General features: G+C 33.4%; 4 protein-coding genes across 4 annotated transcripts; 3 read left to right on the top strand and 1 right to left on the bottom strand.

Moving 5' to 3' along the window:
* Positions 1-957: 957 nt before the first annotated feature.
* On the top strand, positions 958-6,046 carry LOC107482646 (dihydroxy-acid dehydratase, chloroplastic). Its single transcript, XM_016103173.3, has 14 exons — positions 958-1,584; positions 1,971-2,042; positions 2,234-2,281; positions 2,744-2,898; positions 3,000-3,194; positions 3,273-3,384; positions 3,925-3,994; positions 4,084-4,142; positions 4,265-4,388; positions 4,488-4,558; positions 4,659-4,760; positions 5,092-5,172; positions 5,435-5,593; positions 5,706-6,046. The coding sequence occupies exons 1-14, from the start codon at positions 1,063-1,065 to the stop codon at positions 5,754-5,756; spliced, it is 1,821 nt and encodes a 606-aa protein (XP_015958659.1). The 5' UTR covers positions 958-1,062; the 3' UTR covers positions 5,757-6,046.
* Positions 6,047-6,759: 713 nt separating this feature from the next.
* On the top strand, positions 6,760-8,154 carry LOC107482648 (probable aspartic proteinase GIP2). The gene has a single exon (XM_016103175.3). The coding sequence runs from the start codon at positions 6,783-6,785 to the stop codon at positions 8,061-8,063; it is 1,281 nt and encodes a 426-aa protein (XP_015958661.1). The 5' UTR covers positions 6,760-6,782; the 3' UTR covers positions 8,064-8,154.
* A 1,298-nt stretch (positions 8,155-9,452) lies between these two features.
* Positions 9,453-10,950, top strand: LOC107482594 (probable aspartic proteinase GIP2). The gene has a single exon (XM_016103119.3). It carries the CDS (start codon positions 9,570-9,572, stop codon positions 10,857-10,859), a length of 1,290 nt encoding a protein of 429 aa, XP_015958605.1. The 5' UTR covers positions 9,453-9,569; the 3' UTR covers positions 10,860-10,950.
* A 1,006-nt stretch (positions 10,951-11,956) lies between these two features.
* On the bottom strand, positions 11,957-13,798 carry LOC107482649 (probable aspartic proteinase GIP2). Its single transcript, XM_016103176.3, has one exon. The coding sequence runs from the start codon at positions 13,618-13,620 to the stop codon at positions 12,346-12,348; it is 1,275 nt and encodes a 424-aa protein (XP_015958662.1). The 5' UTR covers positions 13,621-13,798; the 3' UTR covers positions 11,957-12,345.
* Positions 13,799-17,369: the final 3,571 nt, after the last annotated feature.

Below are 17,369 nucleotides of genomic sequence, written 5' to 3'. Positions count from 1 at the left end.
TTTTTAACAAAATAATAGCGTCCAAACATGCACTTAATAATTACTAAAATTTTTGCAGAATTTATTTTAAGAGATTAAAATATTTTTTAACATTAATTTAAAAAGACAAAAATATTTTTAAATATCAAATTTAAGGTACAAAACATAGACTATAATCATGAATTTTTAAAAAGATTAAGTTATCTTTTATAAAATTAATTAAAATTGTTTTATTGTATTAGAGAGTAAAAATTAAAATCTCTTAAAATCTTAAAAGAAAAAATAAAATAACCTTTTATAACATAAATATTGTTTAATTATATTAGAAAATATAAATTTCAATGTCTAAAAAAATCCCAAAATAATAAAATACAGCTATAAATCCTAATTATGTTACAACAAAATAATTCCAAAAAATTCCAACGAACTAACTCATGGTTCCTTAGAAAAATTAGTCCATGAACTGCAATTCATAGAAAGCTTGGCTTGCCTTGAAACATCCTTCATCAATCATCATATAACAACAAAGTTGACATTTTGTGAGTGCTATATTAGTCTTTTTATACATTATTTCAGAGATATTTTGGACATTATATCACGTGTTAGACGACAAATATTTGATCTATTACCGTTTAATACATGGTATATCAATATTTAAATAAAATAAATGACACATGTGAAAATCTTCCTAAAATTTGTATGAAGCACACTGACAAATAAAAAATTTCAACGCCACCCAAACAAGTTTAAAAAATAAAAAAAGGGGCTGAAGAGACATAAGTAGGTAATTGTTGGATCAACGATGAAAATATTTTATATCCAACTCAAAATTTTAAGATGTTAAATTAATGGATCTCTAATCTTATAAATTTTTCGTTCTTTTTTATTTTCTTAGATGTAAGACTAACTTTAACACACACTTGCAATACTAACAGTAATAAGTGACAAAAAATTAAGAGTCAATTGTCATTTCATGTTCATAATCATACCTACCCTAGCTAAACCCTCAATCCCCTTCTCTAAAACCTCTCTTCACTCTTCACTCTTGAATCTTCATTCCTCTCTTTTCTCAATCATCACACAATGCAGTCCACTCTCTTCTTACCCACCTCGCTCCCCACTCTCCGCCGCCGCACTCTCCCCTTCTTCTCCATCAGAGCCTCCCAATCCGCTTCCTCCGTCACCGTCGACTCCCCGCCGGAGTCCTCCTCCTCCGCCGCCGCCACCCAAAAGCTCAACAAGTACAGCTCCCGAATAACCCAACCGAAGTCCCAAGGAGCCTCCCAGGCCGTACTCTATGGCGTGGGTCTCTCCGAGGACGACATGGACAAGCCCCAGATTGGCGTCTCTTCCGTCTGGTACGAGGGTAACACCTGCAACATGCACCTTCTGGAACTTTCCGAGGCCGTTAAAGAAGGCGTTAGGGAAGCCGGCATGATCCCCTTCAGATTCAACACCATCGGTGTCAGCGACGCCATTTCCATGGGTACGAGGGGCATGTGCTACAGCTTGCAGTCCAGGGACCTCATCGCTGATAGCATTGAAACCGTTATGAGTGCTCAGTGGTATGATGGCAACATCTCCATCCCTGGCTGTGACAAAAATGTAAACACTTTTTACCTTCACTTTTCAACTTGTTTTTCATACTGTTTTTGTTAAGCAAGGTTTTAATTTTGTGTTTATGTAAATGGGGATATACAAAGGTTGCTTTTTTTTTAGAGTGAAGTTCATTTAGTTCGGTAGACCGGAATGTAGATTAGATAAAAGAGGGTGTTTTTGCTAACTTTGTTTTGTTGGGTTTCTTTAGTTTGCAGATTTGGTGGATTGATTTTTGTTGGTTAATACGTTCATTTGTCTGCAATAGCTCAGTTGTTATCTTGTCAAGTTTCCAATTTCTGCTGTATTGCTGTGATTACTTGTTTTGTATGTTTTGGAGGAGTTGTAGATTGTATTCTTTTAGTAGTTGAGTCATACATCTCACAGTTTTACAGATGCCAGGTACAATCATGGCGATGGGCCGCCTCAACAGACCAAGCATTATGGTTTATGGTGGAACTATAAAGGTAGGAGGAAATTTGGCTATGCCTTCTTGTAATTGTTTTAGACTTCATTTGATCGATGTAATTAACATGTTTGTGAAGCCAGCTGCAGCCCCCTAACTGTCCATTTCCTTAGTAAAACTGTGAAATGTCATTACTGATTCTGAGGTTGTTTATATTCTTTCTAATGTTTATTGTAATATTCCTTTTTGCAGCCTGGTCATTTTCAGGGTAATACGTTCGACATAGTATCTGCCTTTCAGGTATAAGAAATAAATGTCTCGAGTCAAATTCCGTCTTAATGTGATTCCTGTTTAGTTAATTTCTTCATATTTGATTTTGCACCATTTAAAACAAAGGCAAGTTTTTTCAAGAGATAGAAGAAAGAACTTAATGAGGAGAGTGGAAAATATTCCTTTAACAGTTAAAAGATGAAAATGAATAAAAGAAAAACATATACTAACTGGTTCTCTCTGAGGCCCTTTATACTTGCAAGAAATTATTAGAGAAAATCTTATATTGTCAATTAGGATGTCATATTCCCTATGTCTGGAGTCTGGACCATCTTCCTAGAAAGAACGGAGCTCCTCTTTAAATCGAAAAATTGAGAATTTTGTAATTGTCAGCACTTTAAAATGCTGTACTTTCTAATATATATCTGTTTCCCTGAATATCTCAGAAGTTGGATACCACTTTGTCACATTTAACCAGAAATTTTGCTGTAGATTTATGGTGAATATGTGAGTGGATCAATTGACGATCAATACCGACAAAATGTTCTCCGCAACTCTTGCCCCGGTGCTGGGGCTTGTGGAGGAATGTATACAGCCAATACCATGGCTTCTGCAATAGAAGCTATGGGAATGTCTCTTCCTTATAGGTAAGTATGTTATGTAGGTTGACATTGTTTTTCCTCATCTTTTTTGGTCCCAAGAAAAATAAAATAAAATACGTGGTTTCCTTTATTTTTTACTTCTATAGCTCATCTACACCTGCTGAGGATCCATTAAAGTTGGATGAGTGCCGATTAGCTGGCAAATATCTTCTCGAATTGTTGAAGATGGACTTGAAGCCCCGAGATATCATCACTCGTAAATCACTACGCAATGCAATGGTTATAGTTATGGCACTTGGTGGATCTACCAATGCTGTGTTACATTTAATTGCTATAGCCAAGTAAGTGAAGTTTGGTGCCAAACATCTTACTCAGAGATAACAATTCTAATTGGAAAGGTCATATAATTCTTTTGGCAGGTCTGTTGGCATCGAATTGTCTCTTGATGATTTCCAAAAGGTTAGCGATGAGGTTCCTTTCCTTGCAGATCTCAAGCCTAGTGGAAAATATGTCATGGAAGATGTTCACAAGGTATGTATTTAATTTTTATGTTAACTAATGGAGTATTGCTTCAGCTTTTTTTTTTTCCCAATGGTACCAAATTAGGTTGTAAAAAAACTCAAGAAAATAAAGTGAATGGTGTAGAGATGAGAAATATTGCAATCAATGGGTATATAGGATAGGATAAAGAAAGAATGAATTATAGTGAAATTTGGGGTTGTACCCACTATGGAAAGGATGGTGCAATTTCAACTTAGGTGCTTCGGTCATATGTGGAGTAGGCATGATAAATCCCAAGATAAATCACATGGAGGGAAGCTCAGCAGTTAAAACTTAAGAGTTGACCGAAAAACTCTTGGAGAAACAACTTAAAGATTTAGGTTTAACTAGTTTTAAAATAGATTTGGTTTATTATATGGTATTATGGCACTTCTTATCAATGTAAATGTAGCTGATCCTGCTTAGTTGAACAAGGGTTGATGTTGTTATCTTTCTTGATGTCATGCTTGTGGTGCCTATGCTATTCTATTCTATCATATATTGCATGAAACTCATTTTTGTTTTTGATAGATTGGAGGGACCCCTGCTGTTATCCGCTACCTTCTTGAGCAAGGCTTTCTAGAGGGGGACTGTTTGACTGGTATGGCCATTTGTCTTAGTGTGTTTAGAAAAGAAGATTCTTTCCTGCAGAATATGCATGTCACTAACATAGACATACCCCTTCTATAGTTACTGGGAGGACACTTGCTGAAAATTCTGAACTTGTTCCTCCCTTGTCCCCGGGCCAGGTATGAGTATCATGACATTTATGTTTAATTTTATCAATGCTAATACTTCACAGTTCCCACAATTTGATTGTTAATGAATTAATCTCTTGCAAGCTACAAATTTTGTGTTATTTGTGGTTCAGGAAATAATAAGGCCTATAGAAAATCCCATAAAGAAGACAGCGCACATTCAAATATTATACGGAAACCTTGCCCCACAGGGTTCTGTTGCTAAAATTACTGGAAAAGAGGGGCTATACTTCTCTGGTGAAGTTTCTCTCTGTATTTTATGAATTTCTTAAAATATTGCTTTGGATAAATTATGTTTGCCTGAATCACATGTTAATGACATGGAATTTTCAACAGGCCCTGCACTTGTATTTGAAGGAGAGGAGTCAATGATTGCTGCCATTTCAGAGGATCCTTCAAGTTTTAAGGTATTTCTTTCCACTGCCTTGTTACGCTTTACACGGATTTAACCACTGCTAAATTGAAATGATTAATTGAATCTCTGCATATGATATTCCACTTTGTCAGGGGAAAGTGGTTGTAATTAGGGGAGAGGGACCTAAGGGCGGTCCAGGCATGCCTGAGATGTTAACACCAACAAGTGCAATAATGGGTGCAGGGCTTGGAAAGGTCTGACCTATGATATCTTTGTTTATTCTATTTACTTTCTCTGTAATAGTCTTTTCTACGGGTAAACAGTCTTACTGTAGACATGATATACAATAAAGCTCAATAGCATCATTTGATCCACGTGGCCGACCCTACCTAGTGGGATAAGGAGGCTTTGTTTTTGTTTATTGTTGTTTTTCTGATATTGTAGGAGTCTCAATTAATATGAATCCTTGTCTATCTATCTATCAATGCTGGTACAAATATGCTTAATTTAATTTTATTTTGTAATTTACAAGAGACCCTGATAATGGACCTAATTATTGACATTTCTTACATTTGGATGCTGCAGGAAGTTGCCTTGTTGACTGATGGGAGATTTTCAGGAGGATCACATGGATTTGTTGTTGGCCATATATGCCCTGAAGCACAGGTTAATTGACTATGCTATATTATCATTTTATTATGGCTATAATAAGCTTAAAAAAAAAATTGAAGATGCTAACAATGTAAAATCTTTGATATTCGATCAAATGGTTTTCTGTAACATGTTCCTGCTGTTGTTATATTATCTAAAATGATAGAGATAGAGATGGTATTTATTTTGTGACATGTTCTTCTACTCAATCTATAAAGAAAAATCTTATAGTTCCTTGTAGCAGCTGATAATACTTGTGGTTTAATTGATGTTACAGGAGGGTGGTCCAATCGGCTTGATTCAAAACGGAGATGTCATCAACATCGACGTCCAGAAGAGGAGGATTGATACTTTGGTATCCGACGAGGAGATGGAGGCACGCAAGAAGAAATGGTCTGCTCCGCCATACAAAGCTAACCAAGGAGTTCTCTACAAGGTATGATGAGACATGAAGTTCCTTAAGATGCAACAAAAGAAAAATGAAAAAATAAATACACTTTATTTCTTGTGCTTTTATACTTAGATTTTATTTGGTTTCTGAAATGCAGTACATTAAAAATGTGAAATCAGCTTCTAGCGGATGTGTGACGGATGAGTAAAGAGAGAGAGAGAGAGAGAGTAAGAGAGAGAGAGCAGAGTTTTGGTGAGTAGCAGAGGGAGAAAAAGAGGGTCATATATGTGTGTTTTTGAGGGCGTTATTAATATTTAGGCCTAAAAGGGTGCATAGCAATGTAGCTTGATGTATCTCTTGTGAATTATAATTATTCTTTTGCTACTTCATTATGGACCAGTTATCATTTTTGTAATTTTTGTGTGAATTTGTTTAATGTTGTGTATCAGTTAATGAATAAATGTTAGTTTGAACATTTCTCTTAGGAGAAATGAGAAATCAATGTTCTTAAAATAGATTTCATCATTCGGATGAAAATCATAATAAAGCTCAATATTTTCTGTTTTCTGTAGACAAAAGAATCAAATAAAATAAAATAATAGACAAACAAGTATAAATAACATGCAATAAAGCAAACATCATTTACCTACTTCTAGATTGCCCAATGTACGGAAACGTCAACTTGGGCAACCCAAATTGACTCGTTCATTTAGGACTGACTGACTTCATTTTTTTTTTCAATTAGTATGATATTTTATTATATAAAGTCACTATATTTATCTTTTTGTCACTTAATAAAATCTAAAATAAAAAATATTTTGCAACATTACTAAAAAAACTGATATCTATTTCCTAATAAATTTCTGTGTCCACCGTTTCAAGTATACTAATCCATCAAGCAAATGATGGTGGTATGGGCACATTGGATGTTGGTCAACGGACAAATCTTGTCTTTATTTGGAACAAGTCAACCTTATTACATTTACATACTTTTATAGCCATAAAAGTCTACTTTTACTTTCACTTATCTCTTGCTGTTATCTCTTAATTCGTATCTGTTGTGCCCACCAAGCTGTCCAAGCATCAATTTTTGACTAAAATCAGTGGTCAAAGAATCATAAATAATATATCATTCATCAGGATATGATCCACACATGCATGCTGCTCTTTCTATAAAAGGGTAACTTAAACATTATTAACAACACATCAAACAAACACCTTTGCCTTCATCACAATGGCTACTACTACATCTTTTGCCATCAATTTTTTCATCCTATCAATAGTATCTCTTATCTCACTTCCATGCTTATCAGCATCATCACACTCTCCCTTTCTCCTTCCAATCAAGAAAGACCCTTCAACCAAACTCTTCTACACCACACTTGCCATAGGAACACCATCAAAGAGCTTCAATCTAGCCATTGATCTTGCAGGAGAGAATCTTTGGTATGACTGTGACAAAAACTACAATTCATCATCCTATAGCCCTATCACCTGTGACTCAAAATCATGCCCCAAAGACGCAAATGGCTGCGTTGGCTGCAATGGTGCATTCAAGCCAGGATGCACAAACAACACTTGTGGTGCCACAACAATCAACCAACTAGCAAAGTTCATCTTTGGTGGTGGTTATGGTGAAGATATAATAGTCATTTCTCAAATGAAAGTTCATGGCTTGATTTCGGCCTGCATTGAAGCGGAAGGATTCACTTCCGGTTCGCCTCTAGAAGGTTTACCTAAGAGCACTAAAGGGATCTTAGGCCTTTCAAGATCACAACTTGCATTACCAAATCAACTTGCATTGGAAAACAAGGTTCAACCCAAATTTTCTATCTGCTTACCTTCTTCAAACAAGTTAGGATACACCAATTTAATGGTTGAATCCATTGATGGGTCAGTGTCCAAATTTGTCCAAACCACACCATTGATCATCAACCCTGTTTCAACCGGTGCTGTTTCTGTCAAGGGCGTACCCTCTAAGGAATACTTCATTGATGTCAAATCAGTTAAGATTGATGGCAATGTTTTGAGCATCAAGCCTTCACTCTTGTCCATTGACAACAAGGGAAATGGTGGCACCAAAATCAGCACAATGAGTCCTTTTACCGAGCTACAAAGCTCTGTGTATAAGCCTTTCATTCGAGATTTCGTTAAGAAGGCTTTGGACAGAAAAATGAAGAGAGTTGCTTCAGTTGCACCATTTGACGCATGCTTTGATTCTAGAACTACTAAGAAATCTGTCACTGGATTTGTTGTTCCAACCATTGATCTTGTGCTACAAGGGGGAGTGCAATGGAGAATTCATGGTGCAAATTCAATGGTAATGGCAAAGGAGAATGTGGCATGTCTTGCATTTGTTGATGGAGGGACAGAACCAAGAATGTCATTTGTGAAAGCATCAATTGTCGTTGGAGGGTATCAGTTGGTTGATAATCTTTTGGTCTTTGATTTGGATTCATCAAAATTAAGCTTCAGCTCCTCGCTTTTGCTCCATAATGCAAGTTGTTCCCACTAATGAATAATGTTACAGTATAGGACCATAGGTTACGTTGTGATGCATTTCAATTTTGTTATTGTTGAATAATAATATACTGTTATGGTGTTTATTTCTTTGGAGCAGAATGAATAAATTATGTTGGCTTTTGTTGCAAACATTAATCAGTTAACCCATTGGTGTATTAGTGTGACATACTTTGATATATATATAGTATAATTCTACTATATCTCTCCATCAAGAGCAATAATTCTACTTTGGAGTTTGCTTATTATTTCTTAATTTGTAATTGATGATTTAAGGCTGAAATGTAATTGCAACATTTGAATGTTTCTCTAAACTTGATTTTATCAATCCTTTAGAGAATGTATCAGTTTTAATTAATGCTCAAATTTGTAATTTAGAGTCAGACACTATATTCTTTTTATACAACTAAAAATTATTACACATTCTTGCTTACTTGAAATCATATTAAAATTCAAAAAACTAATTGCTCTAATGCAAGGGTTGATACTTGATATATCATTAATATCATTCAATTGTATGGATCTTCAGTGGACACGAATACAATTCAATGTCTTTTTCTTGATTGTATTGTTATGTATGTATATAAATAAAAATTGTTAGATATCTAATTAATTATTGTACCTTAATTTGTACTGTCATTTACTGAATAATTTTTTGGATTTGGATCCTCTAAATTTTGAATTTCACTTTACGTTGTAAAGTGTAATCTCTCACCATTTATTTTATAGATGTGACCAAGAGAAAATATGAGAGATAAACTATTCTAAAGTGAGAGATCACACTTTACCTATACAAGTGAAAATTCAAAATTTAGAGAATCCAAATTCTAATTTTTTACCTAAGTCTAGTTTCTTTTAAAATACTGACATATTTGTTTACTTTCATTATATTAAAGATCAATATATCTATATACAGTGAGTGATATGGAGTAACAGATGTTCTTTTTACTTAACAAGTGATTCATATTCGAACCAGATCTCATACTCCTTATAAAATCTCTTGAATAATTGCCTCCACCAAACAAAATTTAAAAGCATTTCAAACATAGATATAACTCTCAAGTGCATGGTATCCACTTGTGGCAACCTGTACGGAATGTCAAGATAGGCAACCAAAGCAATAACTGAATTGTACCTTGGAATGCAAAATGGGAGACAACTCACCTTAAGTTATCTTCATGTAATAATTGTTAAAAACTGTTAGATGATTTAACCGATTAAACTGTTATTTAACGATTTTTAGCTATCATCTTTACGTGAAAACATCTTAGTACTTACCCAAACAATGTGCCATCATCATCCAGCAATTGATGGTGCTACGGCCACATTTATAGCAGCTGAAGCATCCATTCTTGACTACAATCAATGCTCAAAGAATCATAAATATGATAATGATCAATCATCAGGATATGATCCACACAAAAACATGGTGCTCCATTTATAAAAGGGTAACTCAGTTAAGTTAACAACACATCAAACACCATTGCCTTCATCTATCACAATGGCTACTACAACTTTTGCTATCAACTTCTTCATCCTATCAATAATCTCTCTTTTCTCAGTTCCATGCTTATTATCAGCATCACCACCACATTCTCCCTATCTCCTTCCAATCAAGAAAGACCCTTCAACTAACCTCTTCTACACCACACTTGCCATAGGAACACCATCCAAGAGCTTCAATCTAGCCATTGATCTTGCAGGGGAAAACCTCTGGTATGACTGTGACAAGAACTACAATTCATCATCCTACAGCCCTATCAGCTGCAACTCAAAATCATGCCCTGAAGATGCAATCGGCTGCATTAGCTGCACCAGCGGTCCCTTCAAACCGGGCTGCACAAACAACACTTGTGGTGCCTCTGCAATCAACCAATATGCAAAGTTCATCTTCAGTGCTGGTTTTGGTGAGGATATCATAGTCATTTCTCAAATGGAAGTTCATGGCTTGATTTCGGCCTGCATTGAAGCCGAAGGATTCACTTCCGGTTCCCCTCTAGAAGGTTTACCTAAGAGCACTAAAGGGATCTTAGGCCTTTCAAGATCACAACTTGCATTACCAAATCAACTTGCATTGGAAAACAAGATTCAACCCAAGTTTTCTCTCTGCTTACCTTCTTCAAACAAGTTAGGATACACCAATTTAATGGTTGAATCCATTGATGGGTCAGTGTCCAAATTTGTTCAAACCACACCATTGATCATCAACCCTGATTCCACTGGTGTTGTTTCTGTCAAGGGCGTACCCTCTAAGGAATACTTCATTGATCTCAAATCAGTTAAGATTGATGGCAATGTTGTGAACATCAAGCCTTCACAGTTGTCCATTGACAAAAAGGGAAATGGTGGCACCAAAATCAGCACAATGAGTCCTTTTACCGAGCTACAAAGCTCTGTGTATAAGCCTTTCCTTCGAGATTTTGTTAATAAGGCTTTGGATAGAAAGATGAAGAGAGTTGCTTCAGTTGCACCATTTGAGGCATGCTTTGATTCTAGAACTATTAAGAAATCTGTCACTGGATTTGTTGTTCCTACCATTGATCTTGTGTTACAAGGGGGAGTGCAATGGAGAATTCATGGTGCAAATTCAATGGTAATGGCAAAGGAGAATGTGGCATGTCTTGCATTTGTTGATGGAGGGACAGAACCAAGAATGTCGTTTGTGAAAGCATCAATTGTCATTGGAGGGTATCAGTTGGTTGATAATCTTTTAGTCTTTGATTTGGATTCATCAAAATTAAGCTTCAGTTCCTCACTTTTGCTCCATAATGCAAGTTGCTTCCACTTATGATATATGGCATTTGAATTACTCTTATGCTGAATGGAAACAATATATTGTATGCTGTTTATCTCCTTGATTATGCATGTTTTCTTGGTATCTGTAGTAATCCCTTCTATCAAATTTTGTAAGCAAATTTACTATCTAGGTGCTGATGCTATGGCCTTTATTTTCAATAGTTTTAGATCAATGGTGAGATTAGGTTGAAATTCTCTTTCAAAAACTTCCAATTTTGGAAAAAGTAGTTACTTTTTTTATAGGTAGATCAATACGTTAATTAAAATTCACAGATTTTATAGGTCAAACTATAATTTTGTACATTTTAAGGACTACATAGTTTTAGACATATCTAAAGAAAGAATTGTTTAAATTAAGATTAAGGATCATACACTGTTGTGTGCACAATTGTAACGATGATCATAGTCAGAAAAAGAACAATTAGTTGAATCTAATCCTTCTGCTAAATAATAATTATCAGTTACCAAAAGAAGGTAACAGTAATTAATTAATTCATAAACTTGCATATAATGAATGCTCATCCATTTTGAAAAGTCAACTCGTCTATGCTTCACCCCATTAAAAGGGCAACTTATTTCATATTAAAATGGATTTGTTGGTGATTTTTAAAATATGAAAATAAATAAAATTTCTCATTGGCGAATTGTGAATTTTAATTTAAAATTTAAAAAAGTGAATTCGCCGATTCACCAGCAGCAAATTGTCTTTTTTTATTATTTTTAAATTTTTTTTAAGAATACAAATATACAATACGCTATTGACAGATTCTGATATTTTTAAAAAACATAAATCTAAAAACCATATACAAATTAAAAAGTTATCTTTTTAATTATAAATAAATGGTAAAAATTTAATTACACTCAACCTTTTTTTAATTTTTTTAAAAATTTATTAACATAGATTTTTTTTTTAAATTTATTAACAGCCCTTTTCCTGTACTGGTGTACGATTAGGCCTCAACCTCGTGAATTAATACAAAACAGATATTCTGCCATTTCAGGGTGCCAATACCTTTCATTTTGTGTTAAACTGTGTGCCGCATATTGTGCAATAAAATAAATAAATACATGGAAAGTAATACCAAAAGTGCCTTATAATGAAATGAATGGTGCAAAATGGATATGCTCTTCCCACTATCAAAATATTCCACAACTTGTTCCATTTCCATATTCACACTATTCCCTATCATCTTCATATCTTATCACACCGACAAAATAAACACACATAATTAAGCCTAAAACAAAACAACTCAACTGATTAAAGCTCATACCAGATAACTATTCAATTATCAAAAGGTGCCTTCCAACTTCCCAACAATAACCATTAGTAGTATACACACAAAACATTTAAGGTGATTTCAAAAACTGATACTAAAATGTTCAGCATTCACCCATAATCTAAAAAAAGAAAACAAAAAAACTATGTATTATGCCTCATCAATTATATATCATAATCAATAGCAGGGGTTATTTTGGTCAAATCATTCTGCTGCAACCATGGAAGAAGCAAGCCTCTTGAAATCAGAACAACTAGTTTGCTTCATCAAAAGTGAATTGCTGAATCCAACCATGTTAGTATCAAGATCAATCTGAACCAAAACATCCTCCAATTGAAACCCTCCAATCACAATATTATTCTTTGCATCCACACCACCATCCAACAACCCTAAGCACATAACCTTTTCGTTGACCTGCACCATTGAGTTCCTTCCATGGATGCTCCACTTCACCATCTCACTCTGAAGCACAAAGTCAATAATTGGCACACTTGGGTTCCCCTCAGAACTGAAACAAAGACCAAAAGGTGCTAAAGCTTCCACCTTTGCCATGTTCATGGCCAAAGCAGCTTTCAAGAAAGCACTCTCAAAAATCTCATAGATTGAACTGTGCAAAGTTGTGAAAGGCACAACCGTACTCAACATAGCTCCATTGCCATCTTGTGACAGCGATGGCGTGTTAAAGGAAACCTTTTTCCCACCGATTTTGATGGAATTGACGTTGATGAAATACTCCTGTGAATTAGGGTTCTTCTGGTTGTTGGTGGCGGTCAAAAGGGGTGTGAAGGTTAAAGATCTGAGAATTTCATCAGATGGTTGAAATTCATAACCCATGTTACCAAAAACCACAACCCCAGATGAAGATGAGACACAAAAACTCATCTTTCTTTGAGTTGTAAGAGAATCAAAGATCTGTGATGTGAATGAACTTCGAGATCTTCCAAGACCTGCAATTCCCTTAGCACCAGTCGCTAAACCCTTCAAGAGAAGTGTTGGTGAACAAGCAAAGAGAATCTGACTCTTTGGTCCTTCTTCTTCTTCAAGCTTCCACCTTTTCAGTGCTATGAGGTCCTGAACGAGCTCACCCTCCGAGGATTTTGTTCCGGTGATGCTGTTTTGAGAGAGAATTTGACATGGCTGGTCAAGTTCTTCAGGGTTTGAGAGGCTAGTGATCCATGCCTGAGTCTCAATCTCGTGGCTTTTCGCCGTGAGGCACTGAATCGAACGGTGAGGAACAGAGATTGAGGAAGAAGAAGGGGAGTTCCTCGATGCACAATCGATCCAGAGGTTGGAACCCCCAAGATCCAGAACAAGGTTTGTGGGAGCAAGAGGGGTTCCATAAGAGAGTGTGGTCAAGTATTGAAGCGTTGCAGAGTCTTTCGTGACAGGGAGAATCAGAGAAGAAGCTGAGATCTGAACATGGAAGAGGGTGAAGAAAAGAAAGGAAAGCAGAACAAAAACAGAGGAAGAAGAAGCCATGGTAGTAGAAGAAGAAGAAGTTGGTTTGGTAGTTGAAGAAGTTGAAGAAGTAAGAAGCTATGAGGTGTGCTCGGTGATGGGTCGCCGCGGCTGCGTTAAAAACTGAAACTTTTTAGTTTTTAGTTTCGTTTTTGGGGGCTTTGGAAAATTGGGTGGATAAGGTTTATGATTAATGAATCCTTGTAGAGTGTTATTTCTGCTTTTCTTTCTTTTTTTTCCCCTAATTTATTTATTTTTTTACCTTTTCTTTCTTTATTATTATTAATTTGTTGGGGTTTTGGTTTGCTGAGTAGATAACACTCTGTGATGGTTAGTGCTTATCCTTTCTCTTTCTCTTTGGTAACGTTGATGAGTAGGATGACATGTGAGTGTGACTGTATCATTGGTTGGTAGGTCACATTCATAAACCTTATTTTTGTACGTACCCACCACGACGAGAGCACACAAATTATGATTATGATGATAAATTAATTAATGGTTTGATTTGATAATAGAAAACTATAGTAAAAGAAAGAATGATAAGTTATATACACCATTTATTTATATTTTAGGAGCAACGAGTAGCTTGCAAGTTTTTGTTAGTTTATTATTATTAAATGCTAAATTTAATATAATATACAAGAAAAATATTAAAAGATTAATATTTTTTTAATATCAATTAATATTTTAAACAAATGTTTTATTTTTATATTATTAAAATTTATAATTAACTTTTAATATTTAAAGTTGACTAAGTATTGATTAAAAATGATCATCTTTTTGGAAAATTCTTATTCTCTTCCTTGATTTAGCATCTATAAATTCTGGCCTAAATGGTACCAAATTTTGTACCTGCCCAATTAATTCATGAAAAATTAGGTTTAGTTTGGATAATCAACTTAATTAAGTTTTTTTTATAAAATAATTTAAACAATAAATGACCTTGTTAAAAGTAACTTATAAATAAGTTATTTTGTATTTGAATTTTTAACTTTAAAAGTGCTTATTTTATAGAAATATGATAAAAAATAGAAGTATTATAAGATAAGTATTTTTTTAACTTCTCTATAAACTCTTAAATAATTTCTTAAAAAATTGTAATTTAATTTTAAAAATTACACTAAACATTAATACTATTATTTTTTATAAATCAAAAATAAAAAAAAAGTTACTTTTAAAATTTACCAATCGCCTTAGCGTCACAAGATGGGAACACGTTTTCCCTTCCCCTCGTTTTTGCATTAACGAAAAGAAAAATATCTCACATCAACCCATTGTAGTGCTTGAAGGGCCAGATTCATTGATGCCTTTACTTTTGTGTTTACCTTCCAAATTGTGGCACCTTGTAAATAAAATCTCTGTTTTTTTTTTCTTACTATTTTTCGTTTTCGAATATTCTGCTTCCTTTTAATTATTGACTATTGGTATATTCCTTTCTCATCACTGTAATCTTAATTAAGAACCACATTGTTCTATTGAACATTTGAAAACAAGAAAACGGTGTAACTTTTTTTTCAAGCGACTTCAACGTAATAAACTACAGCGATAAAAAAATAAAATAACAAAAATTAATATTTAATGTAAAATAAATTAAAAGTTATTCTCAATATTATTTTTGGCATCTTTATCAATAATAAAAGGAATTCATATTACTCCTCTATAACTAATTAATGATTTATGAAAAAAAAATTTACACTTACTTTTTTGTTAGAAAAGATTCGCTAAAAAACAGCATAACTAATAACTACTACTAAATTAAAGTCTTAATACCACTTGGAGTTTGAATTTTATATTCAACAATATTAGGGAACTAAAAAGATCTACGTAAATGATATTTATGTTAGGTATTAAAATATTTTATATCAAAATGTTTTTTTTTTTATATTAAATGAATATTTTTTATATATTTTATAAATTTTTTTATATATTAAAAATTGGAATTGTTGAAAGAAGAGTTATGTGATCCCACCCATAACAGAATTCCGTGATTCCTGCTCCTAATTTTCCAACGTATCATTGAGAATTTTAATTTGAAATGAGAAACAATTAATATCAAATATTATAAATTAAAAATAAATAAAATTAATTAAATATAATTATAAATTAATTAAATTATTTATTTTTGTCTTCATTTTATATACTTTTTCTTTCACATTGACTAATCATAACAAAATTTTAAATAAAATTTTGATTTACAATAAATTAGTCACTAATCTATTAAATTTAAAGATTCTATAAAAAAAGCAGCATTTTAAATTAAATCATTCTTTGTATAACAAATATAATAGGAACGGGTTCCCAAAATCTTAATGGGGCTTTGTTTACTAAGAAAGAAAATTGAAAAACTAGTTACTAGACAAGGAGACTATGCATCAAGACTAGAGAACAGTCTGCATACAATCATTTGCTTCTTATTTTACACCATTTCCCCTTCTTATCTCTCAAGTTAATTACTCCTATTAATATTGAATTTGAGGATGAGACTATGAGAACTAGAGATGACAATGAATTTTTATGGAGATGGGGATTTTTCTTCTGTTCTCCGTTCTTGTTTAGTAAAATATCTTCTGTTTTTCTTTTATTTTTGTCATAGATTTTTGTGTAAAAGAGGTGGATATTTTCGAATATTCACGTTAATTTTTTTTTAAAATGTAACATAATTACAATAAAATTTAATATAATTCAATTAAATGTATTAAATTAAACATAAATTTAATATAATAATGTATGTATAAAATTGCTGAAACAGATTTCTGATCCTGTACAAATTTTGCGAGTCTCATTAACCTTCTGTTACGAATAATCTTTACGGATATCTACCGAAACGGATTTTCTTTTTTCAATCCATTGAAAATCGAACACTTTCCTCATACATTGTACAATGTACATTGCCGTTTTTCCATCCCTTCAATTTCTGTAAGGCAAAAAATTATTGTAAAACTATTTTTTTTTATAGAAGTTACTAGTATTTATTTATAACGTGGGCCAAAAATTGCAATATTTACCTGAGCAATATCTATCTCATTACAAAAGTTACTGAAAATAATGAAGATGCACGTAATTAATAGTTATCACTTGATAATATCACTTTATGTAATTGCAATTTATTTTTAGTCATAGTCAAAATATATTTATATTTATAATCATATTATTCTACGTATCGCAAGGATTGAATTGCACACGTGACATCCTTATCGGAATTTGGATATCCATAAAAGTTGTGTGTGTCCTCATGAGACAGCTCAACAAGTAGAACAACATATATGAAAGGACTATATCATAACTTGAAGCCCAAATAAATAAACAAATAAATAATCCCTGTCTCTCTTTTTCTACTCGCACAATTGCTATCAATTATTACTACTGCTTCTTGTAAGATAAGATTAGCCGATTAGGTAACTATCATAACCAGAACCTTAGCACTAGCTAGATCATGTGAATCTCTAACGATATTGGGCCTTTTATTGGGCCAATAAATAGGTTTCTTTCAGTCTAGGTAGTGCAAGCAGAACACAATAGGCCCAACAACCAAACTTTCAAGGTCCAAAAATAAGATATACTTAGGCCTTGACATATATATCCAATAAAAAAGTATAGGTACCAATATACTATCTGTCAACTTATTACTAATAATAATTAATTATTATATTTTAAACACATACATAAGGAGACACATTCAGAAAATACATTAAAGCTATTTTCATTTGACACAATCATAAAAAAAGATATTTTTATTACATATATCTACAAAGTCACTTCTATTAAACATA

The sequence above is a fragment of the Arachis duranensis genome, chromosome 4 (genome assembly GCF_000817695.3).
Source record: "Arachis duranensis cultivar V14167 chromosome 4, aradu.V14167.gnm2.J7QH, whole genome shotgun sequence".
Lineage (NCBI taxonomy): Eukaryota > Viridiplantae > Streptophyta > Magnoliopsida > Fabales > Fabaceae > Arachis > Arachis duranensis.
The sequence above is the reverse complement of the archived record's forward strand: the minus strand, read 5'-3'. Positions and strand labels throughout refer to the sequence as shown.

Bases quoted from the DNA above. Each gene is read 5' to 3' on its own strand.
- LOC107482649 (XM_016103176.3), bottom strand. From the start codon at position 13,620: ATGGCTTCTTCTTCCTCTGTTTTTGTTCTGCTTTCCTTTCTTTTCTTC.
- LOC107482646 (XM_016103173.3), top strand. From the start codon at position 1,063: ATGCAGTCCACTCTCTTCTTACCCACCTCGCTCCCCACTCTCCGCCGC. The intron at 2,899-2,999 runs GTAAGTATGTTA...TTACTTCTATAG, and splicing joins GGAATGTCTCTTCCTTATAG to CTCATCTACACCTGCTGAGG. The intron at 3,385-3,924 runs GTATGTATTTAA...TGTTTTTGATAG, and splicing joins TCATGGAAGATGTTCACAAG to ATTGGAGGGACCCCTGCTGT.
- LOC107482594 (XM_016103119.3), top strand. From the start codon at position 9,570: ATGGCTACTACAACTTTTGCTATCAACTTCTTCATCCTATCAATAATC.
- LOC107482648 (XM_016103175.3), top strand. From the start codon at position 6,783: ATGGCTACTACTACATCTTTTGCCATCAATTTTTTCATCCTATCAATA.